Here is a 24203-nt window from a genome sequence, read left to right as displayed (position 1 = left end):
ACTGGTCTCTCATTCTAAACTAGAATTTATTCTACTGGCCCAACAAGCAGTATTAACATTGTTACATAGATCATTTTTCGTGTGGGAAGTAGGTAGATGATTATTTTTCATAACTTTTAACCAAAACTTATAATAGATTATCACCTCAGGCACTCGACCAAGTTCACCACACACAGCAGATTTCTGTCTGCTTTTACACCTAATATAAACTTATAAAATTATTTGTTTAATTTTATAATTAGAAAAGCCCCACACTTCACAGCCATACGTTAGTATAGATGCTATCATAGAATCAAAATGAGATAACTTGCTTCTTATATCAAGACTAACTTTATCAAATACATTTAAAAGGTTATTTATATGACCTGAGAGCTTGCTCATGTAATGCTTTATCAACCTGTAACATGGTATCAGTGTATGTAAACTTGATTCCAAGATTTACAAATTTTCAACAATTTCTTAATTTTCTTTATCTATATAAAAAAGAGTATACATATTGCTTTCTATCTAAAAAAACACATAACGTTTATTTCTGAACCCCATTTTACAGAATAATGAGCACATCATCTATTTGTGCCTGTAGACATTTTGGATCAGTCGTAAACAATACAATTTCACCAGACGCAAATAAAATCGTATACATAGACAAAAGTTCAAAATCGCTTTCAGTTAACACATCAAAATTCGTGTTTTGATTAATATCATTTATAACAAGAGCTGTCGGTAGGACAGCACGCTCGCGACTATTCTAAGTGCTTGATAGTAAAAGAGCCTTGATAATGTATAATTTTTTAAGTTCACAAAAGGGCTAATTTTCTTTATAAATTCATGTTATAGGCCTTAGAGAGAGTCTAATTATACAGTATTGCCTTGACTATTCGGAAGGAAATGTCACAAGGGTGTTTTATTGAGTATAATAATACTAATTACCTATGAATACATAAATTTGACAGAAAAGGTACAAAGGCTTGTTATTAAGATGTTTTATCAAGTAAATCACTGCTTTGTTATCATGAATGCATAAAATTGTCCCAAAAAAAAACACAAACCCTTAAGTAGTTATTGAGATAACAGCTTACAAGCAAAACTTTACCATGAATTTCTAAGTTGAAAAAAGGGGAGAAAAATCAGCCTAAATGCAAGATAGAATTATGGATCTTTGTCAGTGACCTACAATTATGACCCTAATTGCATATGAGAAGTTTTAAATAAATATCTTTAATAGTTATTGAGATATGTAAAACTTGCATGTAAACATTAACCAAGATACTAAGTAGAAAGGGGTTATGAATCAGCCAGGAGCCTTAATGCAAGATGGAGTTATGGAACTTGGTCAGTGACATACAATTATGACCCTCCAATTATGACCCTAAGTGCATGTGTAAAGTTTCAAGTAAATATCTTTGAAGACCTTTAACAAAAATTTCTAAGTTCCAAAGGGGCATACGTCTGTCAATATTGTAGGCAGAGTTATCCAACTTGTCAATCTGATGTACCTTGTTACTATAAATAAGAAATGTAAGTTTCAATTTAATATCTCAAGCAATAATTGAGATATTTGACTTTACAAAAAACTTTAACCAAAATTTCTAAGTTAAAAAGGGGCTTAATTCTGTCAATATTGTAGGCAGAGTTATCCAACTTGTCAATCTGATGTACCTTGTTACTATAAATTAGTATTGTAAGTTTCAATTGAATATCTCAAGCAATAATTGAGATATTTGACTTTACAAAAAACTTTAACCAAAATTTCTAAGTTAAAAAGGGGCATAATTCTGTCAATATTGTAGGCAGAGTTATCCAACTTGTCAATCTGATGTACCTTGTTACTATAAATAAGTATTGTAAGTTTCAATTGAATATCTCAAGTAATAATTGAGATATTTGACTTTACAAAAAACTTTAACCAACGCAGACGCCGACGCGGACGCTGACGCCGACGCCGACGCCGGGGCGACTACAATAGCTCACATATTCTTCGAATAGTCGAGCTAAAAAGTATAGAAAGTAAAGGTGACAATGATTCTCCCTGTTTTAGACCGATTGCTACACTGAAAACATCAGATATGTTCATATCATTGGCAATTTCACACAGGCTTAAACATAAGAATAAATACATTTAATCATATTTGTCGGTTTACAGTTATTCTTGACCGTAGAATTTCACTCCACAAGGAATCACTGTTCAAAGTATCAAATACTATTATATGTTTTATTGTTACATGAAAATAAAATGTCCTAAAAGGTGTCAGAAAATCATTTCATACAATACACCCGCTTCAATTTCATCAAATTATTATACTTATCCAACAACAGTCCCAAAACTCATCAGTTTCAGAAATCATGCGTACAGTACGTACAACAAATTAAAAATTATAATGCTTGTATAACAAAACGCATGCAAGAAGAATAGAAATGTTAAAGTTAGATATTTCAAAAGGAGATGATTTGATTTCCTAAAATACAATATATTTCTACTTTATTGCCTGGCTACGGTGGCACAATGGTGGCATGTGTGTATTTTTATTTATATCAACGTTTTTACTAGAAGCATTCCAAGTTTCATTAAATAACAGAAATCGCAAATTTAAATTTAATTTCAATTAGAAGTTATTTGTCTTGTAATTTTGCACACACTCGTCAATATATTCTGCTGGTAGCGATTTTAGAGATTTCGAACTCGCAGGTTGATTCAGCAACTATTTTACATTTCGCTTGAAACGCTTTGTCAAGTCCAGTATTATATAATTGATATATTACACTAACGATTATCATATACAGCGTTTAATTGAATCTGATATGTTTTATTTTCTTACCATGTGCAATGTATCTAACGATGGTCCAATATTAAACTATAAGCAGTGTCTATGAGTGTACATGATACATGTATATGCTTTAAATATTCAAGGAAAGTAATATAGTAATACAGTAAAAACCCTCAATTAAGACCAACATCGGGACTGGGCCAAATTTAAGTGGTCTTAATTGAGGGTAGTCTTAATTGTGAATATTCTTATTATTGTTTCCACACTTTATGACCATGGTCTATTTTAGTCATTTAATATGATCTTAACCTGCAAATACAATGTAAAAGTATGTTATAATGTTACATCTGATGGGAGAAAACATATATCTGAAGAAATTTAATATCAAATTCTATTTGGTTTGATTTCAATATTAATTATTACATGATGTACATAATTCACCCATCAAATAAGAAAACAATTTTCTCAAAATAAATGTGTTTGAAGCAACAATAAAACCACTCTAAAATTTACTGTATCACTTTATTTAATACAATAGGTGTTTTGACACCTTGTAAATTCAAGTGTCAAGTCTAAGAGCATTCTAGCAGATAATAACAAAATAACAAAAACAATTAAGATCTAGGTAGGTGTTGCCTTTAAATCAGTGGTCTCAATAGTGTGGTCAAATTAAGAACAAAACAAAGAATAGGGTCTGTATCTGGTGATCTTAAAATGGTACTGATAGCTCCTTGCTTGCTAGGTAATATAGGGAAAATAATCATTCACCAAAAAATATTTAATATTACTTACGCAAACAATCTCTCACCTGTGTTTCATGTGTGAAAGAAGAACGTGCAATTGTAAAAGAACCAGTTCAGATCCTATAATACACGGGCAATCACTACATTACTGAAAAACATTGTTGAAAGACGCGTTATACTCCAATTCAGGCAATCAGTCCATTTCATTTTCACTATTCAATATTTTTAAATAATTCCAGAGAAGTGCTTGAAGCCGTACATCGTCTTGGAAGACGTCTTTTGATGGAAAACGGTGGAAAACGGTGGTGCCGAACAACATGTTGGGGGCAGTTCGAGGTACATGACCAGGTGGATCATATACAACAGTCATTGCTCAGTCAAGTTCCGAGAAACTTGAGCAGATGTATAAATCCATGCCAACATGAACCAGCTGACCAGCAGCTTCGCTCACGCACCACCCGGTCCAGCCCCAAGTGAACCGCACAACCGAGGTCGTAGTCATGACGTCACGATGTCATTATCCAAGGACATAAATATGGATGCACGTCAAAACGCAGACGACCATTGCCTATAATTATTAAAAACGTTCCGAATTTACTTAAGGAACTTGGCATCAGTTCGTCTGATATAGACTAAATTGAAATTACGATGTTGGGGAAAAAACACAATAAATCACATGACTATGTTCTTATTTCAAAGTGTTCATATCATGAGCTGAGACAACACCTCAATATTAGCCCCACTTTATTCGCAAATGTCTAATATGAACATTTTTTTACTAGTGTACCGTATTATTCCTTAAAATTGCAAAACATTCTGAACAATTGACAGTTATAAATCCCCTTGTATAAATTAGTTACATTATTTCAAAAATGCTAAGATATTGTGTGTATTCAAATACTCTTATTCATTAAACTTGTTGGCTTCTTTTCAAATTTCTCTTTTGGAAAGTAACATTTTCGTGTACCTTACTACTTACAAACAAAATGATATCTCTACACAAACCTTGTCATGTATCGTATATTTTTCGGAAGAGATTAAATGTGAGGAAGCTATTTAGGTAGCTTATAGAACGCCGATCGTTCTACTTTGGTTCTCGTTCCTGAAACAATACATGGAAGGGCATCTGAGGTCTTCGTCCACAAGTTTAGCTGGAAAATCGCTATATGACCTTGTATACTATGTTGGTGCGACATGAAATCCCAGAAAAAAGTATTTGCCAGGAAATTTACTTATTGCCTTCAGCAATAAATTTGCATATACTAGTTACAAAGGGCACACCTTATACTGTAAAATCATGGTATGTCAGGATATCATTTTGGTTCTTCTGACATGGATATATGGATATGCAAATATGTTCTTATTTACAATTATCTGCAATATTATATATATATAATTGTATATACATGCACAGTACGTTGAGTGCATTACCCGCACTGCAAAGCATGCCCATTGATTGGCTCATTTTTTCTGGGGTTTACTTAGTGTGACGGCAGAGAAGGGAAAATATTCAGATGCTCTTTTGTTGGATTTTTTTCTGGGGTTTCATATTGTGACAACAGGGAACATGTTTTTATGATTGACTATGATACAAAAGAGAAAGAACATCAAAACACTCGGCAATCTGATTAATACTCGGGGGGCTACGACCCCTCGTACAAATCAGACAGCCTCGTGTTTCGATGCTCTTTCTATTACTTAGTAATACGTTAAATATTAGGATACAAGCTATATTTCCTGTTTAGATGACGACATGGCGGAGATAGATGTTATTCATCAAAACAGGGAATTGAATATCAAGAACTTTGTTAAGTATGGCTTGTCTCATTTAGATATCCACCCGATGATATTTAGGTTTACTTATTTTTCCCCCATTCACACACAGAGTGCAGACAACAAGTCTGACCATATTAACGAATATATATATATTGTAAAATCGAAATAATTAGTTTCTCTAAAATATTTTAATGTAGTAAACATATGGGTCTAAGGCGTTCATTTCCTTGTTGATCTTGTTTATCACATTTGAGCCGCGTCACGACAAAACCAACGTAATGCGTTTGCGACCAGCATGGATCCAGACCAGCCTGCGCATCCGCGCAGTCTGATCAGGATCCATGCTGTTCGCTTACAAACCCTATTACAAGTAGAGAAACTGAAAGAAAACAGCATGGGTCCTGATCAGACTGCGCGGTAGCGCAGGCTGGTTTGGTTCCATGCTGGTCGCAAACGCATTACGTTGGTTTTGTCGTGACGCGGCTCATTTTATTATATATTAAATACAAAATACGCCGTTTGAAGCATTTAACGTAAAAATAAACTATGTGACACTTAAAAGTCGTCTTTCACGTGTAGTGTCGCCTTTGAAATGATATAAATTGACAATAGATCACAAGAAAAATCATCTACAACGTAGATGGGTGCAAATATTTCTTTGTGTTGAATATGCTATATTTGTATACATCTTGACTTCTGATGTATCGAGCAGACTTTACCAAATAAAATACTGAACGTGGTTTCTTTTACTGCAATTTCCGTGTATACTAAGTGATGAACACAACAAACAAGTCATGCTGTGTCAATTTCCAATTCTTATTTCCACATTTATGACAGGAAGCATGTTACATTGTTTACAATAAAAACAACAACAACAACAACATAGATTATTAATAAATTACAAAAAAGCACAGTCGTGATATAGTACTTACACATCAAAATAGTGACAAATATTATCATCTATAGATAGAATACATGGATTGACATAATGTTACGAATGCCAAATTTTGATTCCAGACATATTTTTATATGATATGTTTTGAGCATATGAAAACAAGTTGGAGCTGGGATCATCAAAATGATACATTTTCTGTTTGTCTGAAATAGCAATTATTAAATTCAACTTTTGACAAAACATGAAATAAATCAACAATTAGTGCAGTATAGGCGTAACACTCTAGAGTCTCGAGAAATTGATTTTACTATTTTTATTGTTAAAAACTTCTTTTGAAAAGCCTTTGCAACAGGACATGCACATATCGACCTGAAATTTGGTTTTCATTGATTTTCCATGATTTTGAAAAATAACAAGGGTGATTAAATCTTAAGTAATATCGGCCATTATCATTTGATATATCTTTACCAATATGGATCAATTAAATAACAAATCAAAATAAGCTCATATGAGTTATCTCCCTTGTAATCGTCTCTTATAGAAGGGCTACGGTGACGCCGTTGCAGTAAAGATATTTTTACATTGCACTACGCAATGACAGCACGTGCTCACGTGATTCCATCTGTTAATGCGTTAATGTATATCTGCTTGTACAATTTTTATGCAAGAATGCGTGTCTGAAATCAAGAAAATAAATTCCCATCTTGCTGCGTTTTTATCATAATCCCCGTCCTGACTGCGACAGTTTCATTTTACGGAGGATTTTAATTTCTTAACTTGCGACAAGGCCAGTCTGAAATTCCATTTTATAGTTTGAAAGGGATAAGAAATTCTATACTGCAGTAAATAGATTTGATTTCTGTTTGTTATTGTTACTCTGTTGGACTTCTCTGTGGCTTAGGAGCTGTGTTCTGCTCTCCCTTAGGTCTTTGAATACATATTTCATTATTTGGGTGATCATAATTTCTTGTGAGATCTTAATGGTTATGAATAAAATGTTTACTTAATTGTCGTCCTGTTTATTATGGCAGTGTATAAGAGATTTATGTTACCCATATAGATATACGTCTACGCCATTAAACAGTCAAAATCGGCTCTTTTGCTAGCACTTTTATTTAGTTACATGTAACTTTATTTACGCCACATATAAAGGAAAATAGGACAGCTTATCTTGATTTCATTTATCCAAAAGCACTTACACTGAAAATTGGAAAAAAATGGATTTAATTAAAATATTAGAAAAAGATCAACAAGATAGAACGACGTTCACAGAGCTCAGTTTTGTTCCAGACCATCCCGAATCCAGATTTTACATGAACATAAATGTGAAACCGTGGGATATATTACAAATATAAAACACGTGGCCTATATATATGCAATCACCATATTGCATCGCCGCGCTTATTATTTTGTGGACATAAGTACGTAATCAGCCAAAATACACTGAGGATGTTTTTCTTTACCTTCAAATATCTTTGAAATAAACATTGTAAATTTTAGCTGTATTACTGAATTTGTCTTAGTACTATAAAAAAATGTGCCGCTCGTGGTAGGTTCTATCAAACCAAGCCATATTTTTATTTTGCCGCTTCGGGCGTATTGCGTGTAAGTTTAATCATATTTTATTGCTTTTACATTTTATACAAAAGCAGATACATGGTCATTGTCACATGTAAACATACTACAAAACAGTAACGAATAAATTTACAGTTATTACATGAATGATATAGTTATTATTAAAAGGCCACAAGTTTTAACAACATAAGAGAATTGGTCCTTCCCACAAAGATGTGCATAAATTCTGTTGTAATTGGAATTCAATAAATGTATATATCAGCAATCAATATGATATCATTTGAGAAAATAGAATTTGATAATAAAATAGTTCAAAGACTGACAAAACTTGAATTAAGAAAAAGTAAGTAAGAAAAGAAAAGGAAAAAAAAGAAAGGAAGAAAGAAAGAAAGAGAGATTGATTGAATGAATGAAAGAATAAGCACCATGTAGGAGATTCCTGCCCAGTTCCTGTCCTCAGCATTTATATATAAGTTATGAACAACAATTTAAAAGCGTTGTTTGAAAGTAAGTCATTTTCAAATCTCCTTGAATATTTGATGAAATTTTGAACGTGAAGGAATAACTTATTATTAAGGTCAGTGATACCGAAAAGCAATTTGTGGGCACTAAGAGGGTGTCAGATAATCACTAGTATTGATAAATAACGTTAGCCTTTGGTTTATATACAATGGACACTTGAAAAGGTAATGGTCTGCGTCTTCAGAATAAAAACCGCATTCACAATTTGAATTGAATTGACTTATTTCTTACACGTGTGTGGTGAATTTGTAAAAATCTGTCTCCAGTAAGGAAATATATCGGAACTTGAGGCGGCGTAAAGATTTTTTTTAATTTTGGTTTTAAAAGATGAAAGTGTAGGAGAAGTTCGAGTTTCAAGATCTAAACTGTTCCATAATTTAATGGAATATGGTATCACTGCTTTTGAATAAATTTCTAGACGTCGGGTAACAGTTGCGTAGTTTTCGTTGTTTCTTAAATTATGTGTACTAGTATTACGGACTTATTCTGGAAAAATGTCGCCTTGGATATGTTTAAAAACTAGAATTAATTTTTGCATTTTCCTTCTGTCTGCAAGTGATACCCAACCGATTTTACGAAGAAGGTTGGCGATAGATACTGACCTCGTTAGACCAGTTACGATTCGTATCGCATCGCGTGTGGGATTGATTCCGGTTTTACCCTTTATTTAAAGTTTTTTTAAAACTTCTTCCCCTTCGTAACTGCCTCAATATTGTTTTTAAGATGATAAACCCAAAATTGATACGGAGTGTAATACAAATTGAAACAAAATGTTATTTATTCTTCTTTGTAGTTCTTTCATCATCATGTATAGTGCATGTATATATTTCATTAAGATATACCTACAATTACATTGTACATTTTTTTGTATTTACGTACGTGGGAAATCATGGCCGAGTTATGAAAGAAAAAAAGGCAGTTTAGAAATTCACCCGATGATCACATCAAACTTGTTAATTTCTTTTTTGACAATTTAAACGACGCTTTGCAGTATCTGACTTCGGACATTATGGACTTTTTAATTTGTACGTCAGGTTATCAGAATTTCCTTTTTACATTTTATTTTTAATGCTGAAATATCCGTGTGTGAATATAAGAATTATTCCTGCAATATGAAACCATGTTTATCTTTTGCTAACTAAACGACTAGATTTTACTGAAGTGGGCCGTTAACAAGTGCTGGTATAATTTTATCTTCGAATTATTATACATGCGCAAATAAATTTTATATTATCAATCTAATAATACTATTATAATAGTACAATTTAACATTTTCATGATATGGAGCACAGAGAGTACATAAAATGTTTTCAAAAAAGACAACAACATAATGTTTAAAAACCTCTATAATAATTATTATAGACGTTTTCAAAACAACTTATATTAAGTATATATGTGTGTGTGATCAGTACATGTGCTGGGATTGACAAATATACATTTTATTTGGATTTTAAAGGCGTTTTGAGCTCCACACCACAAGTGTCTGTCTTAACTGCCTGCTTTTTTAATGTCTGGACAGTCCATTATAGTTTAAGGGATTCAAATATAAAAAACACAAAAATTGAGCTATACAAGGTAAAAGCATGAACAAACTGCACGGATGTGAAAACTGGCCTGGCTCTATGCTGGTGACATAGACTTATCACTTTTGGTTCCAGCAGGCAAAGGGTTTAGATAGTTTATTAACTTTTAACCATTGATTTTACGTGACTGATATATTTCTGTAAGAATTGTTACATTAAAGCATTTTAGTATTTCGCTTATATTTATGTGAAATTCAATTTTAGCGATTGTTCCTAAAAATAAAATCCGCTTCTGCATTCTATTACACATGTAAAGGTAAACTAAAAAATTCTAAAACCCTAATTTGGAACATATTCTTACTTCAAAGTAGGTTTACTTGCAAAGGATGAACTTTACAAATCCACATTATCTGAAACATGTTCCTTCTTTTTACTTGCAATATTGAACACTTCACATAGAATGTGTACAGTTGTAAACACACGAATGTAGTAGTAAAGTTTCCATCATGTTATTATCTTATAAAAAATGATTGATGGTACGAAATATTTCTACCTGTTATGATTAACTTTTGTCTGATGTTTCAAATCACTAGCAGACATGAAGTAGCTATAATTAAAATGTCAGTCACTAATTTTTAGTCCTACTTTGCTGCCGGGTAGACAAAATGCACGTGTTAACCCTTAATCAATGTTTTATCTTAAATGAATAAATATACAATATATACATGTACAATACAAATAAGATGTCTGAGATAATGATAATAGGAATTACTACAGTAATGTACACAAAGAATCACGGCCAGATATCATTTCTTCACAGGAGGATTTCCTCATCTGTTACCTAACGTTCTCAGTAAATCTTAGTGCACGAGTTATTAGGGATATTATACACTATATAGTACAAAGTCATCATTTACATATATTGTTTTAAAAGAGAAGGTAAAAGATAACGATTTGTAAGTACAATTTAATAATTACCTTTGTAAGCATGATATTTTTACTCAAATAAACAATACGTATGTTTAGAAAAACTTGTAACAAAGTGACCAACGAAAACTGGTATCGAAGAAAAAAATATTTATATTATATATAACCTTCAGGAAATATCTTGAAATCGGCATGTTCTTTGTTTTTAGTTTCGAATATACTTTAATATATAATAAGCTATTGTAATTCATGTACATGCATGTGACAGAAAGAATCTTGTCTTTGTTCTGGGTCAGAATGTACAAAATGAAACATAAATTTAAATCTTTTTCAATATAAGTTAACAAATGTAGAATTGAGATAACAGATGGACGACTTTAATGACTTAACAAACTCAGTGACAATGTTTAAAGTTTACCAGTCTAAAACAAGTATTTACTCAGCTGCCTATTTCTTGGCGGTTTCCTCCCTTTTTTGTTTCTAAAAACTTTTGTTCTACATTTATATTTGCTTAATGATTCCCACGTTCGCATAAGGTAAGTCAACGTCTTCTTTCTTTTTTCTGCCTTTGTTTGAGGCCCATTCTTTCATTCCTTTCATTCATATTGAGTCAACACTATGTTTGGTGTTTTTATTATTAAAAAAATGAAGCATAATACCTATTATTGTAATTGCCAACCATTAATTTATGTTTATGAGTTGTATACAAACGAAATGGTTAGGCCTACGTAGAATAGTGTATCTATATAGACTCTAAGAGTATTCTTTAACATAAACAGTTTACCAATTATTTTTCATCAAACGATCAATGATATTTTCGACAGGTTTACCTACTTAAAGAACCCTTTCTTTTTTAGCCGATCTAACTAATAATAAAAACACAATGTAATCAAAGCACTGAATGTACTGATGGGGAGGCTATGACAGAATGTTTCAGACTTATAGTTTCTTTTCTTTTTGCTTAAAATGTGCTGTTAAATAAGAAGATATGCACATTGCGTCATTTATCGTTCAACCATTAATAAATATGGTTAATATGGTTGACTATTCATTTGTTAATATTCCAGAACATTTCATTGAGTCTACATTCGGACTGTTAATCATGCAAATTTGAAAAATACTAAAATCCATTTATAAATGACATTACCAGCAGTATGACGACTGTTCATTATAAGATCATAATACCCATTTTACAACTGACGGTTCCTTATCAAAAATTCTAGGACTGTTCATCATAAATACTTTATGTCATTTTAATATCATTGAATGATAATAACATCTGCAAGTTAAAGCAAAATTTATTTGAACATAAAAATTAAACATATTTACATGTACCATAATTGAGATCAATAAGACACTGTCTTGTGAGATATTAATATTCATGCTCTACGACAGAAAGAAGTTGTCTTCTCCGAAGCAAATCTCGAATAAAAAATCACTGTTTAAGAAAATATTCCCATTTCATTACTCGTCGCTGACTTTGACGGCTTCGGATAATATTAAGGCTAAATATTTCTTGAAAAAAATACATATCTGCAAAGCTTATTCAAAATTGAATCAACCTAAGTGAAAATTGATCAGGAAGTTATATCTTCTTTTTTTACCGCAACACTCAACCAACTTAGGTAGTTAATCCTCAACTAGCTTGAAATATATACTGCGAAAATCTGTTGTTAAACAGGTGTTGTACGGTTATTACGTTGGGTTTTCCTTGTCGACCATTTCCCGCAAATAGATGAGAACATCGAAGCGTCAGTGCTATGAATGGTGTTATAAATAGCGTGTTTTGGAAGCGTTTTTGTTGAAACTTCTCCAAAAATCCCTCCAGAGGTATGCACGTCGCGGAGAAGGCACACGGCAGGTCATGGTCAAGTCATCTCAAGTACCAGAGGTGATTGGTTGATCTGTCGTAACTTACTCTGGAGGTTTGGCGCTAATGAATGCCGTTTTTGTTGTCGTCAGTCTGGAAGTTGATGCCTTGACAGTACTGTCGTCTCCTTTACCACTAACGAACGAAGAATGGGCTACCAGGAAGATTCTGCTTAAAAAAGACGTCCCCGATGCTATAATCTCGGACATATGGTTATTCCGGCGCCGAGAATAAATGAACTTAAAACACACACACTTTTGTTGAAAACAAAAAAAAAACAAACATATTTTCTGTAGTAATTTTTCAAGTGTTGTAAAATGAAAACGAAATTCGTCTTATGCCGCTAATTATTTTTAGAACACAAACATATAAGTTCTTTTTATTCGATTTATTCAAATAAACATTAATCACTTCAGCGCGCGCAAATATCGTTTTCAAATTAAAATTTCGTAAGATATGTTGATGAATTTCCGATGCTCGACTGTAAGTCATTCGTATATATATGCGTTTTTTTGTTGTTGTTTTTTTTTTTTGTTTTTCAAAGCTTCTTATTCTTTAATATTTTTATGTATCTCATAATCTGTATTGAAAATTTTATTACACATGGACTATCAAATTATGATTCGTTGCCCTAGAATTGAATAAACTTTCTAATTACACAATACGGAGTCATTCATTTGATTGAATACTGATCTTTGCGTCTTTCTCTGAAATAATTATTTCCTTGTTAAAACATATTTGGCCACATATTTCTGTCATTTAACTGTTCACTTTACATCCGATTTTTGTTGTACGGAAACACATGTTTCTATTTGTGTTTTCTAATCAATTCGAATCTATAATCAGTTTAATGGGATCACCACCGGGTAAACGACTACTAGGTACTTTGGTCATGTTTTTTACCCCAAATATTTGAATGTTTCTATTGGGATTAAAATGAGCGTAGATAACTAAACAACTGGTTGTATAAATCCCTGACCTGTCTAATTCTAATTATGAGATTAGTGGATATATTAAGACTTTCACTACAAAATATTCCTAAACAAAAGAGCACATGTTTAAAGTTATTCCTTTACAAATAAAAGATCAGAGTAGGGATCTGTCAATTGCCAGACATATTTTTAAAAGATACTTTTATGTTAAAAGTTTGATTAATGAATTATGTAAGATGAAAATATAAGTATTGCTTTTTTTATTTTGCTAATATTAAATGTAATCTTGTGGTGAAATTTTGTAGGAGGGTCCTTACGGATTTTGTAGTTAAATAGTTTTTTTTCGGCGATACATGGTTTAAGAATTTAATGTTTTCAAACTATATGTTCATCACCATTAGTGAATTTTTAGTTAATTGTATGCAAAATATTTACTAACAGCTATATGAATATAGCGGTTTATGAGGTTTCGCGTACAACTCCTAAGGGGTTTTAATAAGTTTTTTTCCTTAGTTATCACGCAAGCATATCCATGTTTTAAAGTGCGGGAAATTTACCTTTTTTTTTTTAAGAAATATTAAGGGCTTTTAAAGGTTTTTTAAAAACCCAAAAGAAAATGCATGTATTGGACTCGGTGTTGGGAAAGTTCTAGTTAAGACCGTCATAAAGTTTGGGCGCTGCGTTAATTGGAAAATTTTTTTCAAAATAATAAAAAAATTTTTCCATAAAAAAGATTTACCTATAAAAATTTTTTTTTATCTTTTTTTTAAAAAAAAAATTGATAAAGTTATTATATAGAAGGGGTTTTTATACCAGAATTTATTACCAACGACGTTGCCTAAACCTGATAGCGGCAGTTAAAATCAGGGTAGTGAAAATTTTAAAAAAATCAAAAAAAAATCAAGAATTTTTCAGAGAATTATTATCTTTACAAATTGCAGATATGAAATAAAAGAATGAAAATATTTTCATATTGTAAATGTCTGTGATGAGTGATGAGTCAGCTTAGAAAAAATCAAGGTACTATTTTTGACCTGATTACCGCGGCAGTAAGATTTGACGGATGGTATTAACATCGGGGAGGCATAGCCTCCCCAAAAACGGAATAACATTATTTTCTGCAAGTCTATACAATTTAATGGCGATATATACAAGCACGTTTTCCTACCAATCACTGTATCATTTATTGCAAGCTTGCACAATTCAACTTTTATGACAGGAAGTAGATGTGCTTCTACACAGTGAAAATCTCGATGACGTCTGGTTATAAATAAATTAGCTTTCTAATTGGCAACTGATTAATAAATGATTCTAAAAGAACATAATTATATACAGGCCCCAACAACAAAGTATCTGTATTCAATCACTAAACCCGCTATGCCTGCTGGAACCGAATGTGATTAGCCTTGTGCAAGGCCAGCCTGCACATTCGTGCAAATAGAAGGCCTCGCTCATTATTTCGATTTAAATATTTAAATCCCTTAAACTTTGAATGGAGTGTTCCAAATCCAAAGCTGGACAATCCCATAGTAGAAATATAGGAGGTTAACGGTTAATGTTCTTATGTTTTGATACTTTTAACTCTAATATAAAAGAAGTAAAATTGTTAATTCTTTTTTTTTTGTTGATGAATCTAATTATTTCAGTGTTAGTACATTATACATTTACTTACTTCTGCTCTTATTTGGAAATTGCTGTGACCCTGGTGAGTACAACAAATCTCGTTCAGCAAAGAAAAGTGATTTTTATCTTTATCTTGAAACACGGTTGCTATAAATTTCAAGAGTTCAGATAAGGTGAACTATATATAAAGGAATATTATAATAAACAAGAACTGCTCTTTGGCTGATCTTTAAAAAAAATACTAATTTTAAGTTAATTTTAATCAAATAAGGAAAATGGCTTGTAAGTACAGTTTTCGAGATTTCATTCTTTAATTGTAATGTTTTTTTTTTTAACTCGATGCACCTTTAAAATATTCAAACTACCGTTAATTATTATAAAGTCGACATTAAATGAGATTTTGCGTGAAAATATCACTTTTATTTATCTTAATTAATGATTAATATCTTATCAATTTGTTTAAATAGTTTTTCATATATAAAAAGATATAAAAAATAACAAAACAAAAGAAAACAACAAATGTGTATCAAGGGTTAAATCACTGGGTCGATTTTTCATTAGAATTTAGATTCAAAATGTTTTAAGTTAACTATTTCAAACAACTTATCTTATTGTTGCCAATATAATTTATTCTAACTTTGAAACAAATAATTAACAAACAATAAACATAAAATAAACAAAAAATAATCATATAAAATGATATAATAAACAAATAATAAACATATTTAAAAAAATACGAATCTAAGCAATATATTTCAAACATTTTCAACAAAATCTAGTAGATAACACACAAGCATTACATATATCATTTGATTAAAATGTCTCATTTAAAATCATTATCCAAGCCATAAATCAAGAATCAAACGGAGATACTTGCACTGGGAAGCATAAATATTCTGACTTTAAAACTACCGATGGGTTGTAAATATAAGTATATTCCCAGCTGAAAGTTGGGAATAAGTGTGATTACTGGTATTACCTTATTTATTTATTTTTTAAATTTTGTCAGCCCGATAGTGGCAACTCCCCAAGTTTATTGTCAGATACCGCTACATAAAGTATGCCAGTATGGCTGGACACCTGAGTACTAATCACTAACATCCAGCAAGATGGCCGGATGGTTTAATTTTATGTGAAACAATTTACTCAATATATCATTACAGAATTGCTATTCTGTAGAATATGATATAACATCTAACTTCTGATATAAAATATGTACTCTGTTTGCTTTTGCATCGGTCGTTACGAAAGAATATGAGATTGACAATTATTTTATTAACTGTTTACTGTAAAATACCTTTCTGGATATATTTACAGCCCACATTCTGTTAGACTTCAAGACGCCTCTGATTCACGTCTGCAATAAATACAAACATCAGTTAAATCTTTTAATTATATATATTTATCATAAAACATTATCGTTTTCTGTTTTTTCAGGGCGAGGACGGTATATATTGTTGTTCTTTGATTGCATGTTGGTTGTAGGAATATATTTTTGCACGGATATTCCAAGCGCTCTGCAGACACAAATTGAGACGCCACCAGACGACAATTGCACAGATGCGGGCGTCGCAAACGGAACATGTTGTGTTGATTGTCTCGGACTTGGTGCTGATCAGTATAACCTGTTGTATACAATATATTCCTGGACGTAAGTTAATCCTGCTATTAATAATATAACTTATAATTGCTTTTTTAATTCTGTTAAATATCAAGAGGCAATATCTTCTTATGAAATGTTGATGTACTAGTCTTTGAGGTCAAGGTTGGTGAACTGAAGTTATTTAATTCTGACATGTAAACAACAAAGGTAGACTATACATGTATATAAAGTAAAGTAGGAACTTCTCACGTTGTCTGACGGGTGGTCTAAGAGGACAATCTACTCAAGCATTTATAAAGAAGATTAATATATTGATATTCTGAAGTGTTTTATCAGCTTATTGAGGGCAAGATTAGCTCCATATTTACTATACACTTTCACGCTGGACAAATAAATGACCTTCCCTGTATCTTTCACTATAAGACTTTCTTTGTCTGGGTCACTGTACGAAATAATGCACCACCCACATTCTTATCGTTGATCGAAATTTTATACAACACTTTTTATCATGAACTTGACACCGTTCCTTATTTGAAGTTTATGTAATTAAGGATCGACTCAATGTCGTCATAATTTTAAATGAACTATATAATGCATAAATTACAAAACTAAAAGCAAATGTAATATTTTATGACCTTTCTATACAAACGTAGCTTGTTATCTTTTATAATAAGTCATTGAGTAAACTACTATCCTATTAAAAACAAAAATATGGTTACATAAAAGAACCAAAGATACACGACTTATATTGAAAATTCAAAGTCCAGTCGAATATTTTATTGGTTGAAAAATTGATATAACTCTAATGATTGAATATAGCCATAACAACTTTTTACAGGAGCTCCCTGATGATTCTGCCTGTTGGTTTTGTCATTGATCGTATGGGAAACAGGGGTATGTAGTCTTTAATATCTAATGTCCATGTATGAAAACAACTCCTTTTTTTTGTTCATTAAACTAGTTAAGTTGTTCCGATGCCGCAGCGGTACTATCATTACATAAATAACGTTCCTTCTTCTTAAAAATAAAAATATTTTTGCCATCTGAATTAAGACTGTTTTGCAATGTGACTAAAGTTCGATCTACTTATTTCTTAAATAATGCGTAGTGTTATTTAGGAGCCGATTTTAATCACATTGGACTGTTTTGTCTCTTCATGTTACGCAAAATTATCCGTACAGAAATGTAATATCTATAATCTTACTCTTAATTCCCTTTATGTTATAGTTTCTGCAGTGGTATTTACCGGGATAGCTTCAACTGGATCACTGTTATTTGCTATCAGCTCGTTACCAGGTATTCGGAATACCTCGTCAATGTTCCCACTCATGATGCTTGGTCGCCTTTTAATTGGAGCTGGCACCGGCTCATCTAGAAGTATGTTACTATAGTTATTATTGATCTCTTCATTTCTTCCATTTCTAAATTGTAGTTATGACGATTCGATCTATTTTACGCTTAATTTTCAAGTTATTTTGTACAATTTGGTGTGAACTAGCTATCTGTGGTTGCTTTTATTTAGTAGACATAAAATTTATTCTAAACGTATTTAATTTGATGCTTTAAGTAGCATGTGTGTTATAAAAATGATAAGTAGCTATATTCAATATTTTCATTATAGTTGTAAGAGATCGTGTAATATCTAGCTGGTTCCCAGATAGATTAGCGATGGCTTTTGGTATAGCTGTATCAACAATGGGCCTGGGCAGTGTGTTAACATTTCTACTTACCTCAAATATAGCTGCAGCCATTGGTCTGGGATCGACACTCTTTGTGGGTAAGTTTTACACTAACACGCCCAGACCAAATAATTCATAATTCGATAAATTCTCATCAATTAAAATTCAAAAATGCCCCCATCTAATTTCCGCCAATAACTTTGTAAAAAAAAAGCATCAGCGTCAGACGAAATCAACATAACAAATATTTAGTTATAAAGTTATGACAATTGTGATATATATTTATTTATCTTCTGTTTTATTTCTTAAGGGGCAGGAATATGTAGCACCTGTTTTGTATCTGCACTTTGTCTCTGTTATATGGACTGGTATGGTACAAAGTACCACGGAGGAACTAAAGTCATCATTAAAGAAAAGTCAGGCACCGTAAGTTATAAATAAAATCTTTTCATTTCATGTAAAAATTTAGCGTCATTTTAAATCAAAACAAACAAAAACAATATGCATTTATAAATTAACTACCAAGACTACTATTTTTGCATAGGATTTAGGCTGAGAATATTTTAAGACTTTTAAAAATATTATGGATTCAATCCTTTTAATAGAACTCTTATCCTTTTTAGAGCTTGAACACCATCAGAAAATTTCCGACGTCATTTTGGTTGATCAGTACAATGTTAGCTACATACTACAGCTTCCAACTTCCCTTTATTGCCAATGGCGGGTATGATCATTATTTCATTTGCTGTATAAAAATACAAATATTTTGCAAACATTTCTTACTATACGATCCATTATGGCTTCATTACAGTAAACAGCCACTGTCCAGTTATTTTCACGTTGTTCAGATCGCATGGTTGCATCACTTTCGAGTGGAATATATATACGTACAGACTGTAATGATTGTGAATCTGCCAATTTAAGTACATATACAATGTAACTTAAGATACAATAATTGCATTTTGTTACCTTTGATTATAAACAAAATTTTATTTTTTATTGTCAAGAATGCTTGTGTATATAAGTATAACTATCATTTCAGCAAATTCATCCAGGAAAAGTATGGATACTCGAAAACTCAATCTTCGTACGTTAACGGCGTTATCTTCGACGTGTCTGTTGTAATCTCCCCTTTCGTTGGTCTCATACTTGTAAGTTATTATCTCCCTTTTTCTTTGTGCATATATCGTCAATATACATGTATCTCAATTAATTAAAGTACAGTATAGTTTAACCAAGAAAAATACAAATTGTATGCAATCGATTTCTTTTTCATCCGATCATTATTACATTTGTGAATTTTTATTAATAATTACAGGACAGTGTTGGGAATCGAGGCTGGGTGGCGTTTATAGGGGCCTTCTTGACAATACCGATGGGTCCGGTGCTGCTGTTTACAGATATATCACCTATTGCCATCTATATCTGGCTTGGTGTCATGTTTACAATTACAGTTGTACGTATATAATATCACAAATAGTACAAAATATTGTATAATGTATTAAATAAATAAAATTGCCTTGAGGTACAAAAATATTGTCCCATTTAAAAAAAAAATCAATTAGGTACAATGCATTATACCTTTGTGATAAGCATGAAGATATTAATTCTTGAAGTGAAAATATTTGTCTGAAATGTCTACTTGTATTAAAAAACATAATGATTGATTGGCAATATTAACGACGATTTTACTTTTTATAAAACATGTGAATCTGTTTCTATGTGCAACATTAGGAATGTTGTTTTTTTCACGAACAAGTCAATTTGGTACTTTGGTAGTATTTAAAAGATTTATCAGATACATTCTTTGATACGAACAAACATAAACAAATTATATACTTGGTTTCAGGTTGCTTTATGGTCATCTATACCTCATGTCGTATCTCCTGTAGCTGTCGGGACAGCCAATGGTATCGCGTCTTGCATGCTTGATATGACTGTTGGAAGTACAAATCTTATTATTGGTCAGATAATGTCGAAAAATGACAGGTAGGTACAGTGTTTAAATCGATCATATGAAATATTTAAAGGCCTATAATGCCTAATGCTTTTAATTCTATTTCCCCCAAACTTCTTATTTTTGTAATCTTGTTAGTTTCCAAAATATACTCATTTGCCATTTAAATGAACTATCTTTTGCTACGTCTGCTCTCTTGGTAATTAGTATAATTATAGTGACTGAGTATTTTGTATGAAAGTCAAACTGCCATTTTGTTCACATTGTGCTACATTCAGCGCTAAGTACTGCCATTTAATATGCATTGTTAAAATATTACTAAACACGTTTGACCTGTCCAAAGAATTAATAAAATATGGATTTCTTCGGCATAATGTGCCTTTAAAGAAACAATGTATAAACGTTATTCAGTCTTGATTTTCAAATTAATTAAATATAAAGATCCATTATGATATATTGTTTTATACATGACATGACTGCATAGATATTAGGATTTTTTTTACGAATGTTTAACACAGAACTATTGTTTTTTGTTCAGATCAACAGATCTCACAATGACTAGCACATGGAAGTATGTGTTTCTGCTTATATTCGGATTCTCTGCTGTTTGTGCAATATGTGGTGTCTTGCTAAATACCTTATGTAAAGGAAAAGTATGTATCATTGTCTTTGTTTCTTATTTCTTACACTAAATATTACTACATGTATTATAATACATGTAGATATGCGATATTTTATTTCTACAAGATTTATATTCAGACAATGTGCATTAACCAAGTCTATATAATACAGCACCAATATTTTTTCCTGTTGAAAACACTCGGCAAGTTACATGTAATAGCACTAATATTGGGTTGTTTTATCCGAGATAATCGGGATGCTTCAGATGCATGTTTGTATATACTAATAAGTACAGCTTTACCGGTATATTTGACAAGCTGTCAGCCCGTGTTAAATATAGATAAAATAAAGATAAGATACACAATTACAATGTTTATGCTTCGTTGTATATTTCAGAATAATGTTATAAATGAAAAGTCCGGTTTGAAGAGAACACATAGCATAGGCGCTGTTCATGGCCCGACACCTACAGAATGCCATACCGAAATCAAGATACAACCGTCTCAGGACATTTATACAATATTCCCTGATATTGTCATTGAAAATAAGTCAACGTCAATCTGGAGAAAATATTCCAGCAAGAAGAAAACTGAATTTGATCACGAATACATTGAAAAGGAACTAGACCAAACTAACGAAATTAACAGCGAATATAACAAAGTAAATAGTATACAAAAAGACGTTTTCCTGTTGAAGTCTGACAACAAAGAGGAAAGTGACATGTCGCAGACAAACACGATTCGTGAAGAGAATCTCGAAATGAAATATAATTTTTTAGACACTCCCGATGTAATTGCACAAAATAAAGAAAATATCGTAAGAGAGAAAAATGGTTAAAATACATTAGAAGAACTTACCTCCGAGGGCATTAATTGAATTGCATAAAGATCCTAGCAAGATGTTGATTACAATTTGTGTCACAAGATCATAAAGATTGAAATAGCTGCACTACTAATCTATGTATCCGGATATACATCTGGCAAAAAACAATTGTTCAAATAGTGTGTGTGGTTCTTTTTGTAATGGAGTATTAGTAATAAAGGGCAGCGCACAAATAGTTCTATCACATGTTATTAATCATGTTTCATAACGAAGACAGCTTTAAACAATTAGTGGTTAAAAATCTGTTCAGACATGCGATGAATACATCTTCAGATTGCCATTCAAACAAGCTTTAGTACTAGCAGTTACACGGACTGTGCGCAGTGACAAGAATACAAAAAAGTCATGGAAGTTGAGTATTCTTTATCCTTTATCGTGCACTTGTTCTGAAGTTGAGCATTCTACTGTGATTAAAATTTGATATTGTTATATTACTGATGATAATACTAGTGCCAAATTATAATATAATTATGTTGACATAAAATATTAAAGACACATTAAGCCTCAGAAATGTATAAAATAAAATTTTACTACTTTAGAAAGAGAAAATGAGTTTTATAACGTTAAATGGTGGTTTTTGGGCATGTTATAGAAGCATATTACCTGAAGAAAGATGCTCTGTATCTAAAATTATTTGTCAATAAAGTAGCAAACTGTAAACAAAGTCAGACTTCCAGAAATATTAGATCACAATAACTGAACAAATTGCTTAAAAGCAACAAAGGCAAAGGATGGCCAACGAGTCAACTATAACAGGACAAAAAAAGGCTTTTGAGAAATAAAAATAACAGCATTTCTGGGGCATAATTGGCCTTTAACAGTTGTTTAAGGTGTATATAATTGTATATATTTTTTACTGTTGAAATGTTATGTATATAAACAATACACAAATAATAATTAAACGCTATATTTTTTGTGCCTTCAAACAACACCAGCCCAGAGTGCTAGTGTGGATCACACAAGGGCAACATAACTTAACAGGGTTCCAAATCTCTATTACATGTATATCACTTTATTTCAACCTGTTTATGAACTACACTGGAAATGCAATATAAAACGAAAAACTGACCAAACAAATTTTATTTTCAGTATTAATGCTCCCGTAAGAACAGAAAATTGTTAACATTAAAATAAATAAGATAAATAAGATATTTTTTGAAGCTGCCGAATATCATTTGGCAGTAAGCTAGCCTTGCTATTCAACAACAATGAGCAAGGACTTTTTTCTCATTTTAGCAGTCAGTTTTTTTGGACAATATAATTAAGCAAAAATAATATTCCTTAAGGAGATATTTTCTTACTTTATGCTCTTCATATATTTGATATAATCTTAATTAAGTTCAAGGTGTTTTTTATGTCCTTTCAAAATTCACTGTGATGGGACATTGTTACGTTATCCTATGTAATCCTAGGCAAACAATAATCCCGAATAAAATTTGCATATACAGGGGCATAACTATTATTAACGACCTAATAACAGAAACGAGAGTGATCAGTGATCACATTGTGTCATCTGATGACAATTGCATGTTGTAGCTACTGAGAAGCAGGGACACAAAAAACGAATCAAGGCGCATAACTCAGCCAAAATCATTCAACCTAAACAACCTGTGTAATATGCACAACTACTTGAGCTATTGATCAATCCTGTAAAAATTCACTGAAATTGAATTAAGTGTTCTGGACAAAATTTAAAAATAAAATCATGAAAGGGCCATAACTTGGAGAAAAAAAATCATTGAACAGGAAACTGCTGACCATATGCACAGCTAAACTTGGTACTGATCATTCCTGTAAAATTTGGATGAAATTGCACCAGTTGTTTTTTGAGGAGTAGTCCTGTCAAGTTTAGTGAATGACGGACAGACAGATGGACAGAGAAGTGATCCTTATATGTCACAGCTACTCTGTAGCAGGCAACACAAAAATTAAACTGTGTTTTGATTATATACTTACATGCTTAATATAAACACAATCATTGAAATCCCTCAAAAGTTATAATGCAGAAACAGAATGTCTACCGACAGATGGGTGGATGACAAATAGGTACTTATATACTTACTCAATTGTTCTGCCAATAGTTCTTTTAACCATATAAACATCTTACTGAATAATTAGAATCAAAATATTTAATGTTACAGAAATCATCCTTATCAGCATAAAATTTCACTAACATTGAACTTTACCTACTGAACAATTATTCAGTTTCATTTCAAACTAAAGATACGGTTAATGGCAAACATTTTAATTGAATATGTCTTGGGGTAAATATTAAGGTATAATGTAGATATTCATACATATCTAGTGAAG

At 31.7% G+C, this 24203-nt stretch overlaps 1 protein-coding gene across 1 annotated transcript in view; it reads left to right on the top strand.

Annotated features, from left to right (window-relative positions):
* Positions 1 to 22699, top strand: part of LOC132733680 (major facilitator superfamily domain-containing protein 1-like) — a 52136-nt gene extending 29437 nt beyond the window's left edge. Inside the window, exons 2-12 of the mRNA XM_060720342.1 lie at positions 16589 to 16802; positions 17593 to 17648; positions 17982 to 18131; positions 18376 to 18531; positions 18744 to 18859; positions 19057 to 19157; positions 19476 to 19584; positions 19752 to 19889; positions 20283 to 20422; positions 20929 to 21043; positions 21408 to 22699. Coding sequence (XP_060576325.1) covers positions 16624 to 16802; positions 17593 to 17648; positions 17982 to 18131; positions 18376 to 18531; positions 18744 to 18859; positions 19057 to 19157; positions 19476 to 19584; positions 19752 to 19889; positions 20283 to 20422; positions 20929 to 21043; positions 21408 to 21848 — 1701 coding nt within the window. The 5' untranslated portion in view covers positions 16589 to 16623 and the 3' untranslated portion in view covers positions 21849 to 22699. The remainder of the gene's footprint in view (positions 1 to 16588; positions 16803 to 17592; positions 17649 to 17981; positions 18132 to 18375; positions 18532 to 18743; positions 18860 to 19056; positions 19158 to 19475; positions 19585 to 19751; positions 19890 to 20282; positions 20423 to 20928; positions 21044 to 21407) is intronic.
* Positions 22700 to 24203: the final 1504 nt, after the last annotated feature.

This window comes from Ruditapes philippinarum, unplaced genomic scaffold (assembly GCF_026571515.1).
Source record: "Ruditapes philippinarum isolate M1 unplaced genomic scaffold, ASM2657151v2 ctg5058_1_1_1_1, whole genome shotgun sequence".
In the NCBI taxonomy this organism is placed as follows: domain Eukaryota; kingdom Metazoa; phylum Mollusca; class Bivalvia; order Venerida; family Veneridae; genus Ruditapes; species Ruditapes philippinarum.
Note: the sequence above shows the minus strand (reverse complement) of the source record. Positions and strands in the feature narration are given on the sequence as shown.